This window comes from Vulpes vulpes, chromosome 2 (genome assembly GCF_048418805.1).
Source record: "Vulpes vulpes isolate BD-2025 chromosome 2, VulVul3, whole genome shotgun sequence".
Classification (NCBI taxonomy): Eukaryota; Metazoa; Chordata; class Mammalia; order Carnivora; family Canidae; genus Vulpes; species Vulpes vulpes.
Window position 1 is genome coordinate 11,166,699 of NC_132781.1, and position 15,150 is coordinate 11,181,848.

General features: G+C 36.6%; 1 protein-coding gene and 1 non-coding gene across 9 annotated transcripts in view; both read left to right on the forward strand.

The window, feature by feature from the left end:
• Positions 1-15,150, forward strand: part of LOC112920743 (ABC-type organic anion transporter ABCA8-like) — a 77,339-nt gene that overhangs the window by 44,539 nt on the left and 17,650 nt on the right. For all 8 annotated transcript variants that reach the window (XM_072746738.1, XM_072746740.1, XM_072746742.1 and 5 more), the window contains 5 exons: positions 2,012-2,210; positions 3,977-4,143; positions 7,307-7,440; positions 7,986-8,123; positions 11,415-11,522. In XM_072746738.1, the coding sequence (XP_072602839.1) occupies positions 2,012-2,210; positions 3,977-4,143; positions 7,307-7,440; positions 7,986-8,123; positions 11,415-11,522 (746 nt within the window). The remainder of the gene's footprint in view (positions 1-2,011; positions 2,211-3,976; positions 4,144-7,306; positions 7,441-7,985; positions 8,124-11,414; positions 11,523-15,150) is intronic.
• LOC112920938 (U6 spliceosomal RNA) lies at positions 12,432-12,538 on the forward strand. The gene has a single exon (XR_003235157.2). It is a non-coding gene; the product is annotated as a U6 spliceosomal RNA (small nuclear RNA).

The window sequence follows — 15,150 nt, forward strand, 5'->3', positions numbered from 1 at the left end:
TAGTTTGCTTGATGGTGAGTCACGTTTCTCTGAGACTTAATTTTTTTTTTCATTCCTTTTTCTTTCTTAATAATCTCAATTTATCTTTTGTGATGTTCCCTGATTTCTTTCTTCCACTGGAAGAAACCTGTTGAGCTTTTGTTTTTGTCAGTGAATTTTTAAAATCAGTTATTATATGTTTCAACTACAAAATTTCTATTTGGTTATTTTAAATAATTTTTACACTTCCAATGATACACCCTATTTGATGAGAGATTATTATAACACTTGGAGGCTTATAAATGTGTCGTTCAATGTACAAAGATTTGTGGATTTCCTAGATATTGTTTTTTAAAGGTTTTTTTTTTATTTATTTATTCATGAGAGACATAGAGAGAAAGAGGCAGAGACACAGGCAGAGGGAGGAGAAGCAGGCTCTTTTCAGGGAGCCTGATGTGGGACTCTATCCCATGACTCTGGGATCATGACCTGAGCTGAAGGCAGATGCTCAGCCACTGAGCCACCCAGGGGTCTAAGTATTCTTATTGACATTAAAATCATATTCCAGCACAGACAAAATTCTAGACCTCTCTATGTGATACTGCCCCACTGCCAATTTCTCAACAAGAAAAGATATCTAGAAGAAGAAGAAGAAGAAGAAGAAGAAGAGGAGGAGGAGGAGGAGGAGGAGGAAGAAGGGATATCTACTTGACTTTCCTCTTGCTGTCATTTTTTATTTTGGGGGGGATTTTCAGTTTTTCTACTACTAGGGAATTAACCTGACTCTCCACTCTTGACTACAGCTTACCATGTCTTGAGAGATCTCTCCACATTACCACCCTACACTCAGACATTACCATGTACCCAACCAAGGTCCACTCTATCTCAGTATATCTTTCTCTGCTCATTTGTCCAGTAGCCAGCCCCCGGTGGATTTCTTTCACAAAGGAAGACCCCATGGACCTTGATGACATCTTGCACAAGACTCTATGTGACTTGGTGTGTATCTTTCTTAGCTCTTCTTTCCCATCTCCAGCCTTTGTTCCCATGTATTTGGTGAAGTTCTCATGGGAAAGAATTGGTAAAAGGTGTAAACTCACTTTGTGACTTGGGTACCACGTGACTCTAGTCTGTCCTGCCAGGCCGTGCGACCGTGTTTGTTTACTGTTCTCTCCTCATTCATGTCTAAATTTCTTTCTTTCTTCTACTGTACCCCTAACATGAAAATTGCCTCCCCTAGGAATGGCCCTTCTCTCTATGAAAATTATTATTATTATTTTGCTGTCTTTGTGCTTTCATGTATCTGATCAGTTCAGAATAGCAGGCACTATTCTCTTCTTGGTGAGAAAGGTGACAGTCTCTTGCAACTAAGTGGAAGCAGAAGATCCCAGAATTATTCTTTTAATGTGCTGTTGACTATCTTGTATAGGATCCTTACATTTTTATTAGTAACCGGAATGGTGTGTTTTTGTGTCTGTGATTACACATTTATGGGTGTGTGCTTTTTGAGGTTTGATGTCAGGCTTATTCTAGCACCACACAATGAACAACATCCTGGGTATCCAGAAATTGCGGGGTATATCCAAGAGAGTGCAGCCTCAAATGGTGTCAACAGATTTGAGATCTTTCCAGTAACAACAATGAACGGTTAACCCTCAGTGGATAGCATGTCTATTTGTAGCTTGTTTCTCTAGGTGAGCACCTGAGATTGTTGTTTCCTTTACCAAGTTTCCAAGTGACATCTAGCCACTATGTGATCTTGCATATTCATCGTAACCTCTTTAATGTATTGTCTGTATCCAAATGATCTGAGAGCCCCTTTCTACCCCTTTTGTTCAAGGAATGAAACTTTCATTGATTTTTCTGATTCAGGGCAGCGGCCAATAATACCACATAATGCCTACAGTTATGCAGAAGACTCTGATATCATTGGTAAAACAGACTCCTCCAGTAAGCTCCATAAGGTCCATCCAAAGTGGCATTTTATGAATTGTTTTTTTGTTTTGTTTTTTTTTTTTTTTGTATTTTGCAGATTTTGCCATGTTGGGAGAAGCACAGGCAGAAAGAACCGGAGACACGGAGAGGCTTGTTGAGACAGAACAAGTTCTCAGTTCACTTAATGAAATGAGAACGACATTAGGTGGCATGGCTCTCTGGAGACAGCAGATCTGCACAATTGCAAGGGTTCGCTTCTTGAAATTAAAGCATGAAAGAAAAGTTTTCTTATCACTGTGAGTGCCAGAGTGTGATAGGGCTTTTTTTTTTTAGTCAATACATTAAAAACAGAAACAAAAACAAAACAAATCTAAGATGTAAAAACAGGAGAAGACAATCAAATAATAAAAATAAATTTTTTCACCTACAAAACTGGATAAAGAATAATATTCCATTTAGTAAATTGTTTTAGTAGTTATCTATCAGCAGGCTAGCAGGGGAAGTTTATAATGTTTTAGAGTCAAGTTTCAGGAAAAAGCTGAAGTAATGTAGTTTTCCTGTGTTATTCCATCTCTTTCAAATTTTCCACTATGGTAGGTGACTGACACATCAGGATGTGGATTTTTGCCCCAGCATATCTATATGCTGATGCCTTATTTTGGATGCTCTACAATAATGCTCCCGATTCTTCCCTGGATGTCCCGACTCTCCCACTGTATTCTACTTTCTCTTACCTAGATGTCATGACTTACCCGCTGGCCCTCTTAAGTGATGAAAGCTCACTCCATATTGTGCATGGTGAGCACTATCCCTGCTCCTAAGAGTCACATCACCTCTCATTAGCACCCTTGTGCCCTTGTGTCTATGGCACTTTGGCTGTCAATCATTACCTAGTCTATGAATTCTTTGATTAAGCATCGAAAAAATAGGAGACTTGTTAGCACATAATAGAGTCTCAGTAAATGCTTGCTAAATAAATAAGTAATGGGAATTCCTTGAGAATCTTTGACAAGGAGATAGCATGATTTAATAAAAACCTTTATTAAAAAAAAGAAAGAAAAACCTTTATTATTAATCTGGCAACCCTGTATGACAGAGTCTGGAAAGATGCCGGGCATTTAGCAAGAATTCAAACAAGATGTAATATTGTAAAATTAGAAATTAGGAATGGGAAAGTTTTGAGGCAAGACATAATGAAGAAATGATAAAAATTTTCAACTGAGGGGTGCCTAGGTGGCTCAGTTGGCAAAACATATGACTCTTGGTTTTCAGGTCATGGTCTCAGTGTCATGTGATCAAGCTCCGTATTGGACTCCAAGTTCAGCAAAGAGTCTGCTTGGAAATATTTTTCCTCTCCCTCTCCCTCTGCTCCTCCCCACCCCACTCATGGGCTTCTTCTCTTGCTCTCTCTCTCCTTCTCTTTCTCAAATTAAAAAAATAATCAACTTATTTTAAATAGAGAATATAGGAGAATAAAGAGTAAGGAATAATTGAAAATTTGAGCCTGCCCGGTGCATGGAGCCTGCTTCTCCCTCTGCCTCTCTCTCTCTCTCTCTGTGTGTGTGTGTGACTATCATAAATAAATAAAAATTTTAAAAAAAAAGGCTTTGTTCTAAAAAAAAAAAAAAAAGAAAGAAAAGAAAAGAAAATTTGAGCCTGGAGACTAAAGAAATCCTGCTGTCACTAAAGAAATAGGAACTATGTGAAAAGGAGTAGGTGTGAAGAAAATTGAGTACAGAGCATTGACTGATTAACTAGCAGGAAGGGAGGGCAAAGTACCGGAGTCTCAGGAGAGAAGCAGAATCCGCATGCACAGTTAAAGGGATTCGTGTGGGATATGCAGGGGCCAGAGAGTAACAAGAGAAGTGAGCAAAGGATAAATCTAATTTTCTCATCTTTAATTAAGAGGTAGGAAAAGGACGAAATGCTCAAGAAATGACTCAGAGAGCTCTATGTTTAATTTTCATAATTTCTTGATCTCATCACATCATAATCTGCTCAGATGGTTCCAAAAGCTTCAGAAATGACTGTGCATTCATGCTGGCATTTTTCTTCTGTGTAGTTTCTTGATTCTAGGAATTGGAATTTGCCCCCTTCTTTTGGAGAATATCATCATGAGAATTTATGAAATGAGCTACACTTGGGACCTTTCTCCTCATTTATACTTCCTTGCTCCTGGACAACAACCACGTGATCCTCTCACTCAACTATTGATCATCAATAAAACAGGTATTCTGTGGTGAATACACCATTCCCAAATGCATTCACTGTTACAAGTAATACTTATAAAACATAAAACATGAGAGGGGAAAAATGAGCTTTTGACTTCTTCAGCATAAGGCTGTTCATGAGGCTTGAGGATGATGAATACAAGCCCAAAATGGAGAAGGAATCAGGAAAGTATTTGCCAAGGAGAAAAATATTTCCTGGCAGCTGTTTGCAAAATGAAAGCGTTTGTAACATCTTGTGATATAACTCCTGTACTATTTCATTTATTGCAAGTGTACAATTCAGTAGGTTTGAGTGTATTTCACAGAATATTGTGACCATCATTACAACTTATTTTAGAATATTTTCATCCCAAAAAGAAGTCCCATACTTGTGAGTACTCACTCTCACTCACTCCGTCCCCAGCTCTGAGAAACCACAAATTTTCTCTCTGTTTCTACAGATCTGCTACTCTGGACATTTAATATAAGTCGAATTATACAACATTTGATCTTTTATGACTGACTTCTTTCACTTAGCACGATGTTTCAAGGTTCATCTCTGTTGTAGCATGTTTCAATATTTAACATTTTAATTGTGGAATAATATTTTATTGTGTGAATGTACTACATTTTATTTATTATTCATCAGATGGTGGGTATATTTCCCCAATAACTGGCTATTATGAATAATGCTCCTATACACGTCCATGTGTAAGTTTTTATATGAACTCTTTTTTTCCTTTCTTTGGGATATAAAACCCAGAAATGAAATTGCTGGGTCATGTGGTGACTATATTTAGCCTTTTGAGGAATGGTCAAACTTTTAAAAAGTGACTACTCCAATTTATATTTATGCCAGCAATTTGTGAGGAGTCCAATTTCTATATGTTTTCACCCAAACTTGTTATTTCCTGTCTTTTTTTTTGTCATACTCATCATAGTTTGAATCAACTAGTATCTTGTGGTTTGATTTGCATTTTACTAATCACTAATGACCTTAGGTAGGCATCTCTCCATGTGCTTACTGATCAGTTGTGTATCTATCTTTGGAGAAGTGTCTTTTTTTCCTATTTAACAAAATGGGTTGTATGTTCTTTTTATTGAGTCCTAAGTGTTCTTTATATGTTCTAGATACAAGTCTCTGATTAGTTGCAATAGATCCTCATTGTTCACAGGTGATGTATTTGCAAACTTGTCTAGTCAGTAGCAAAACCAATACTCATGGCTCTCTCATAGCCATTCACAGACATGCTCAGAGAAGTGAAAATTTGAGTCACTGGGCACACACTTTGCACCTGAGGTAGAACAAGGTGACACTCTGCCTTCTTGTTTAAGTTCTAATACTGTACATAAGTATCCTTTCTGTAGTCTATTTAGTGCCACATTTTTTTCACAGTTTCATGCTTTTTGTTGGTGATTTTGCTGTTGAAAAAGGCTCCCATTCCCAATAGCTTTCCAGTGTCCCTAAGTCAAGAAGGCTGTGAGGTACCTTACAGAGAAAATACGTGTGTTAAATAAGCTTTGTTCAGGTATGAGTTATAGTGCCACTGGCTGTGAGATCAATGTGAATGAATCAACAATATATATACCAAAACATATATAAAATGTGGTGATACATGGGTTGGTCAAAGAAACTGTTGTGACCAGAAGCTCACAGGAACCTAACCTTGTGTTTCCCTTAGGAGCAATAATTAAGAGTTGACTATTTCAGGCATCCTGGGTGGCTCAGTGGTTTAGCGCCGCCTGCAGCCCAGGGTCTGATCCTGGGGACCTGGGATCAAGTCCCATGTCGGGCTCCCTTCATGGAGCCTGCTTCTCCCTCCGCCTCTCTCTCTCTCTCTCTCTATCTCATGAATAAATAGATAAAATCTTTAAAAAAAGGAATTCACTATTTCAGTGTTTGTGGTGACTTTATAGAATATATGTACCATGAATAATAAGAATCAACTGCAAAAAACATCATCCTGTAGATTGCCTTTTCATTTTCTCATTAGTGTCCTTTGAAGCCTCATGTTTTAATTCATAGGAAGTCTAACTTATTTTTTTTTCCTTGCTTGTGCTTTTGGTGTCATATCTAGGTAAGCTTTATCTAACCCAAGATAATAAAGGTTCACTTCTATACTTTCTTCTAAGGTTTTTGTATTCTTAGTTCTCATATATAGGTCTGTGATCCATTTTGAGTTAATTTTTTGTGTATGGTGTGAAGAAAGGATGCAACTTCAGTGGCTATCTAGTTATCATCCTGGGAAAGGATGGCCACCAACCTTTCTCATTCCTTCCAGTCCCAGGTTACAGAAACTCCATCCCAGGCAGTGAAAGGTCTAGAGTTCTCTTCTTCCATCCATCCTCTATTCATAATATGGAAGCTCTATCCTAGGCACAAGAGGCCAAAAATAGTAAGGCCCAATTATCCTTGTCTTCAAGGATCCAGTTCTTTCCAGGAAGAAACTATAGCCCTAGGCTGGGCTGGAAGAAGAAGGATTCCTGGGCTCTTGACCAGATCCAGTCAGAGTGGAGCTTCTGTCATACTAATCGAGGATAGGGAGTGAATGTATAGGTTTTGGCTCAAATGCCAGTTTCTTGGTGTTCTTACCCAATGTATTACATTTTTCTTAAATAATTATTGTTTTCTATTTTCTGTATGCCTCTAAGATAATCAGGAGATTTTTAACTTGTTGGATTTTTAGTAATTTTCTCAAGTTGCGATTGCTTTTCTAGGGGAAGGTCTACAAAGCTTTTCATGTCTTCATCCAACAGGTTGTCTTCCTATATCAAGACACATTTTTAAAGTCAATTAATAATCTAGAAGTAGTAAAGTGAGATTTAGCAATTTTTGTGGTTAATTAGTGGAGGTTGTGTCATTAAAACTTTAACTGTGAAGGCCACTCATTTCAATAGTCTAGGAAAAATATAGCACCAAATACCATATGGTGCTAAAAAAGACTTTTATCTTTCACGTTAGCAATAATCAGAAACAAATAAACATATTATAAAGTAAACCCCATGACAAGTGCATAGATTCTTAATTCACAGTAGCAAGTATGTTCTTATGTGGAAAATATCCTGACAAGTCCATATTACAGTAAGGATCACATAATGACATTAATTATAATTTCACGGTACAACTTGATATTGATTTTCTAAGTTTTGTGATATACCAAATATATTTAACTATAATTTAGGGGCAAGCATTGATGACTTTATACATTCTGTGGAGCATCAGAACATAGCTTTGGAAGTAGATGTATTTGGAACTAAAAATGGCCAGGATGACCCATCTTATAATGGAGCCATCACAGTATCTGGTAATACAAAGGTATGCTGGTCTCTGTTTCATAATGTTTCTCAAAGGTGTGGAAAGCTAACATAATATCAAGATACTCAGTTCTCCAGGAAACAAAATTAAAAACAAATACTGCTTTCATTTCCTACTTACTCAGAGATAGTCATTAGTATGTTGAATAATTCAATCTCAGTCATTGTCTAACAATACAAACTGTGTGTATTAGCAGAATAAATACTGTATAATACCCACTGTCAAGTGCATATTTAAGTCCAAAGAACTCAGATTTCCTCTCAGGGATTTTATAATACATATATTCTGAAACCTCTGTTTTATTCTTAAACACTAATAGTTGATTCTAGCCTTAAGCCAGATGTCTGGGGTCCTGAAAATTAAATACAGCCTACATACATATTTTGTTTTACTTATATGGTATTTTTTTCTTTGATTATTTGACATCATTTTAAACCACAATATTTTCATTAAAGTATTGAATTTTGACCACTTCAGCAAAAAAAAAAAAAAAAAAAAAAAATGAAGATCTTTGAGAATTTATAACCTTGCTTTTTATATTTTAGAATTACAGTTTTTCATTAGCGTGCAATACCAAAAGACTAAATTGCTTCCCAGTTCTTATGGATATCATTAGTAATGCGCTACTTGGAATGATTACACCATCAGCACATATCCAAACTGACAGAAGTACATTTTCAAGTGTAAGTATATTGACTCTCCTCCATCAGGAATCTGGACTCTCTTCCCACAGGATCTCCCAGATCACCCCTCTTTGAAGTGCTGCAATCTTGTTCTTGTTGTGTAAACTCTTGCATAATAAATTACCATTTGGATTCATGCTAGCTCCTGGGTGTGAAAAATCAATACGCTTTTTAGAGCTTCCATTTTTTAAGTAATATCTACACCCAACGTGGGACTTGAGCCCACAACCCCGAGATCATGAGTCACATGCTCTACAAGCTGAGCCAGCCCAGTGCCCCCAGAGCTTCAATTTTTTTAATGAAAAACAGAACTAATAAAATATCTTTTCAAGGAGAATGTGAGGTAATGAAAGTGAACTTATACAGCACTGAAACCAGCACAAAAACAAGAGGGAAGGAAGGAAAGGAAAGGGAAGGAGGGAAATTAGGAGGAAGACAGGGGAAAAGAAGAAAAGAAAGAAAAGAAAAGAAGAGAAAAGAAAAGAAAAGAAAAAAAGAAAAGAAAAGAAAAGAAAAAATAAAAGAAGAAAGAGAAAAGAAAAGAAAAGAAAAGAAAAGAAAAGAAAAGAAAAGAAAAGAAAAGAAAAGAGAAACGAAACTGAGGTCTTATTATTTTTTTTAGAAATGTTAGAAAAGGAAAAAAAAAATTGGGACAAAGTTCAGGCCAAAATTGCAGACTGGTTACATTAGAATTACTCTAGTTCCTTATAATAAATATTAATTATTTGAGCTTACCCTAGACCTACCAAACCAGCTTTTTCATACCTGGGGGGCAGGGGAAATCCTTATTTCTTAAAAAAAAAAAAGCCCAGGTGATTTGACTCTATACAAACCTGAGTACCTATTAGAGTTTGTAATTATTCTTTTTTGATTATTTCCTAAATATATTTCTTCCTCTTAGAGAGGTCTTTGAACACAGAGGCCATGTATTTTTTTTTTAAAGATTCATTTATTTATTCATGAGAGACACAGAGAGAGAGAGGTAGAGACATAGGCAGAGGGAGAAGCAGGCTCCACACAGGGAGCCCAATGTGGGACTCAATCCTGGATCCCAGGATCACCCCCTGAGCCAAAGGCAGATGCTCAACTGCTGAGCCACCCAGGCATCCCCAGAGACCATGTATTTTTAACACTACATAATATTTTATACATGAGGGACACCTGGGTGGTTCAGTGGTTGGGATCGAGTCCCACATCAGGCTCTCTGCAGGGAGCCTGCCTCTACCTCAGCCTATGTCTCTACCTCTCTCTCTCTCTCTCTCTCTCTCTCATGAATAAATAAATAAAATCTTTAAAAAATTTTATACCTGAGATAGGGCCTCGAACATGCTAAGCACTAATTAATTTGTTAAATGCATAAATGAATGTCAGAGTTCAACAAATTATCTATATTCCATTCCACTATTGGGTTTTATGATAATATACATGGCTAAGGACCAGGCACCCACATATATATAAATGAATCCACCATTATATTTTTAATTTAAATTTAATTAGCCAACATATGGTACATCGTTAGTTTGAGATATAGTGTTCAGTAATTTATCAGTTGCATATAACACCCCGTGTTCCTCATATCACATGCCCTCCTTAATGCCCATCACCCAGGTACCCCACTACCCCCACCCACCTTCGTTCCAGCAACCCTCAGTTTTTTCCCTATACTCCAGAGTCTCTCATAGTATTTCTCCCTCTCTGATGACTTCCCATTCAGTTTTCCTTCCCTTTCCCTATGATTCACTGCACTGTTATATTCCACATATGAGTGAAACCATATGATAATTGTCTTTTCCTGATTATGGAAAGAGCCAAGAACCCACCATTATTTTTACTCACTCCTGCAAGATCTTGGGTTAGCTTTTCACAATGTAGTCCATGATGTGTTCAGGAAATAAAAATCCCTTTCAGTAACAATGTGTAAGAAACTAAATCATTAAAGCAAAAAGTTCTAATCATCCATCAAGTATTAATTAATTTTAGAATATATACTATGGTTCATTTATTAACCTCCTATCAATTTGCTGGTGTCTGAGGAGGGATGCAAATTGAGCAAATTGCCTTGAGCTTCCATCTATAAAAACATTCTAAAAAAAAAAAAAAACATTCTATTTTAGCTACAAGGAATTTGATAGCAACTACCTTACTTGACCTGTATTTATGTGCCCAACATCTAAACTCTATTATTTCCTGCAAATAATTTCATATTCTGTGTGAATTTACCAGTTCCTTGTTCAAGTAAGAGTTTTCTGTAGTGTCAGACCTTGCTCCTGTCCTGCTCAAAGTCATGGACTTACCACTGAGTGCAGAGTCCACCCAGCATGTAAGATATACTGAAGAGATTCGGTCAATAAGCTTAATTAAGTCTCACCTTTCTGTAGTTAGCTGGTGTCTCTCTGATGGCCAGCCTGAAGACGACTGGACTCCAGTTATAACTTTATTCAGTAATGTGTGTAGTCAAACAGCACCTATGTGGATCCTGAAAGTAACATGGGAACTGCCTTCAGGGCAGTCTGTGAATCTTCTGTCCTCCAAGACTGTTCTAGACAGGAGCAACCATATGTGTAGCCAAGTACAAAGGTTTTTCTTGGAGATTTCACTTCCCCTTCTAGTCCTCTACTTTACCTCTATTTTTGAACCCTCAACCAATATTTAACTGGTCTTGTGGTGTACCTAGAAAGATTCTTATCATCATTGTGCCCACAAAACATCTGATATGATTTTTTGACTCAAGCTATCACATTCGAAATAATTAAATAGGAGTTAAAAGTGGAATGTTTCAAATGAATTATTATTTATTATTTAACATCAGAATAAATTTTAGAATCATAACAGAAGAAAATGACAAATTGGGGACAGGCAGCTGGGTAGCTCAGTGGTTGAGCATCTGCCTTTGGCTCAGGTCATGATCCCAGGATCTCAGGATCGAGTTCCACATCAAACTCTCCATGGGGAGCCTGCTTCTCCCTCTGCCTATGTCTCTGTCTCTCTCTCTGTCTCTCATGAATAAATAATTTAAAAAAAAATTAAAAAAGAGAAAATGACACATCTATTCCCTTTTTCTTTTCCAACTTTGTAATATCAATTCACTCACCTTCAATGAGTCCTTATTCATGAATTTACATATAAAGACGAGAGTCAAGCTTCAAAACTGGATGGATAATAAGAGTTTGGCGACCTCAACAGGGCCTTAAGGCAGGAATATATATAATCAGTTTGATATTTTTAAAAATGTATTCCAGAAAATGAATTTTTAATCTGTTATTCAGCTCACTATATTCTTTGCATTTTCAGGAGAGAGAGAGTAATCCATTTGAATTCCCAGGATATACCATATTCTGGTTGATTCTGGCATCATCTTGTGCTCCTTATATTGCCATGGGCAGCATTGATGATTATAAGGTAATAATGAAACCTTTATTACTTTGTATTAATAGAAGCTGAAGGTAATATAATTAAAGGATTTTCCATAGAGCTATTTGTACACATTTAAGAGAGCAGCCAATTCAGCAGTAAGTCCTAAGATCTAAAATTTTTAAGGCTTTGTAAATATAGGGATAAATAAATTGATCAGATAGAGACTGAGATAGAGAATGATTCTAAAATTTATGTGGATATGCAGAGCCTAGAATAGACAAAATAACTTTTAAAGAGAAAAACGAAGTTGAATGAGTTATGCTTCTGTCTTCAAGGATTACCACAAAGTTGTAGGAATGAAGAATTTTGCATTTATTTAGGATAGTCATATGGGCTTATGAAACAAAATAGACAATTCAGATATTATTGGTTGATTTTCAGTAAAACTGCCAGGGAATACAGCAAATTTTACCAGAACAACCTGATATTGACATGAGGGGGGGGGTGGGAAATGTTCTTAGCACTTGCCTACACCATATGCAAAATATTTTGCTTTTTTTTAAAGATTTTATTTATTTATTCATGAGAGACACAGAGAGAGAGAGAGAGGCAGAGACACAGGCAGAGGGAGAAGCAGGCTCCCTGTAGGGAACCCGATGCAGGACTCAATCCCAGGACCCCGGGATCACACCCTGAGCCAAAGGCAGATGCTCAACCACTGAGCCATCCAGGTGCCCCTACAAAATTATTTTGAAATAAATCATAGATGTTGTGGTAGGCAGTTATTTCCTACATGGGAAAGAATAAGAATATACCTTAAAAGAAAATGAGAACTTGGAATTCATCAAAGGTAAGACCTTTTGCTCTTTGTAAAACACCAATGATAAAATAAAAAGCTTCCAGCTGGGAGAAAAATATTCACAATGCTTGTACATCTAACAGAAGACTTGCATTGTGCTTGCTTTGGCAGCACATAAGTTAAAATTGGAAAGACACGAAGAGGAGTAACATGGTCCCCACACAAGGATGTCACAAAAATATGTGGAGCATTCCATATTTAAAAAAAAAAATGGTGTCAAGAATATAAAGAACTCTTCTATCTCAGTAATAAAAGAGGCTAATTTTAAAAATGGGCAAGATATTTGAACAAATACTTCACCAAAGAAGATATATGGAAGGAAAACAGTCCCATAAAAAGATGGCTGGTATCATGAGTAATCAGGAAAATAGCCCCAGTGAGGTCCCTCGACACTTTAAATGAAATGAATAACATTAATATCAAGTTTGTGAGGATATGGAGACACTAGAACTCTCATGCATTGTTGGCAGGAATATAAAACGCACGATCACTTTGCTAAGCAATTTGGCTCTGTCTTATAAAGCTAAAAATACATTTATTGTATGACCCAGAATTTCTCTCCGAAGTATTTATCTGGGAGAAAAGAAAATGTCTTTCTACATACAGACTGGTACGTTAACATTCTTGGTAGCTTTATTCATAATAGACAACTACCTGAAACAGCCCCAATTTCCATCGAGCTGGGAATTGATAAGTAAATCCTTGTGTGGCCATACCATGGAATATTACTGAACAATACAAAAGAAGAAACCACTAAACATGCATCAGCATGGATACGACTTGCAACCATTACACTGAGGGAATGAAGACATAAAAGAGTAAATACTGAATGATTTCATTTATATGAAATTATCAGAAAAGTAAAATAAATTCATAGTGACAGAAACCAGACCTGTGGTTTCTTGTAATCAGTGCTAAAGGCTATTGGCTGCAAAGGAGTATGGGAAATCGGGGAGGGGTGGGTAATGAATATGCTCAATACTTGGGTGATGAGTGTGATACAAGAATACATGAATTTGTCAAACCCCATGCAACTGTATACTTAATAGGGATATTTTGCATTGTTTCAAAATTGCATTTCAAAAAAGGTAATGAAAAAGAAATCCTTGAAATAAGAGAAAATGATATTTTGAAAACGTGAGCACTTAGATAAAAAATAGATTTCAATGTTCAACTGACGATCTATTTATACATTTTCATTCACAGACTCTCTTTCATTAATCCCAGTGATTTTTAATGTATCTACAAATATTTGGAGCATCTTGTAAGACAAAGATTCTGTTTCAGTAGCTCTGGAGCGGAGACAACTTTTGAGTGGCAGTCATAGGATGATGGATTTCCATGACTAATCAACCCAGGCCAACTTGCATTAGCTTTATTTACAAATCTTGATAGAATATCATTTAGTGGCTCCATTTTTGTAACTTTGAAAATGACCGTGCATAGCCATCCTTATCTGTTTCGATTTCTCCCTCTCCAAAGCAATTCTGTTGTCCAAGAGAAGGGGGTGCTATCCAAGTCCTTATTCCCTTCTTGGTGTAGAACCTCGAGGAATCTTGGGGAATGCCATCTGCTGGCCTGATAGGACTGCCAGTCACCTTAGTGTTAACATAGTTCTAACTTAAAAAATGTCTCCCAGAGGAAATGCAAACACTTTCTTTCTCTGGCCAGCGTGATGCCACAATTCCATCATGGTTCTCCCAACATTTTGGCCACTGTCTGTCTGCCTCCATTGGAACTTGTAACTCATTCCCATTGTCTCTAAATTCTGGAATTCCTCAGATCTCAGCCCCTAGAGCTCTCTTCATGCTACATTTCATTCTCTCCTAGGCAAGCTTAACTAATCCTAGAGCTTCAAGCCCCCTTTATCTAACCACATAGTTTGCATATATATTTATTATATAGGAAGAGCACAAGTCTGTCTCCCCAAAGATTATATATTTTACATACATAAAATACTATAATTTATTTATGATTAAATTATACATAGATATATATAATATTTTTTTATATACATGTAAAACAGCTTTATTCTTTTAAGTAAGTGATACCTTAGGGTCGTTTGGGCATAGCACATGTTCAAATGTTTATTATCCTTCCAAATATTTATACATATGTACATCAATATTATTACATTCATAAATATTATGTATTTTATATTCCTTGTCATACTCTGAATAAACATACCAAATCACGTATTTTAAAACTACTTATCAAGTGATGTGGGGTTTGGCACAAATTAAGCAATTATAATAAATTAGGCAATTTCAAGTATATTTTCTCCTTCAAAAATAGTTAAATTCAGGATGCCTAGATAGTTCAGTTGATTAAGCATCTGCCTTCAGCTCGGGTCACGATCTCAGGGTCCTGGGATGGAGCCCCACGTCCAGCTCTCTGCAGCAGAGAGTCTGCTTCTCCCACTCTCCCTCCCCCACTCATGCTTGTTCTCTCTCTCCCCCTCCCCAAATAAATAAATAAATTTTTAAAAAGATAGTTAATTTGCTGTTGGTCTCTAATTACCTAAATGAGGCTCCTGTCTGAGAGGTAATTTGATTTATGCTCCCATACATCATTAATCTCTATTTTATTTACTGCAGCATTAATACTTAGATTTTTCTTTCACATATTTCTGCCAGGTGTGTGATGAACATCAATGTTGTTAGTCACAGCAGCAAACTGATCATTTATGTTTGGAATTATCCATATCCCTTGGTCCAGATGATGCTTATAGCATGATGCAGAATTATTACATATGAAAATTCTGTTTGAATATTTCATAATCCACATTTTCTTAAACCTCAAATTGAAATACCA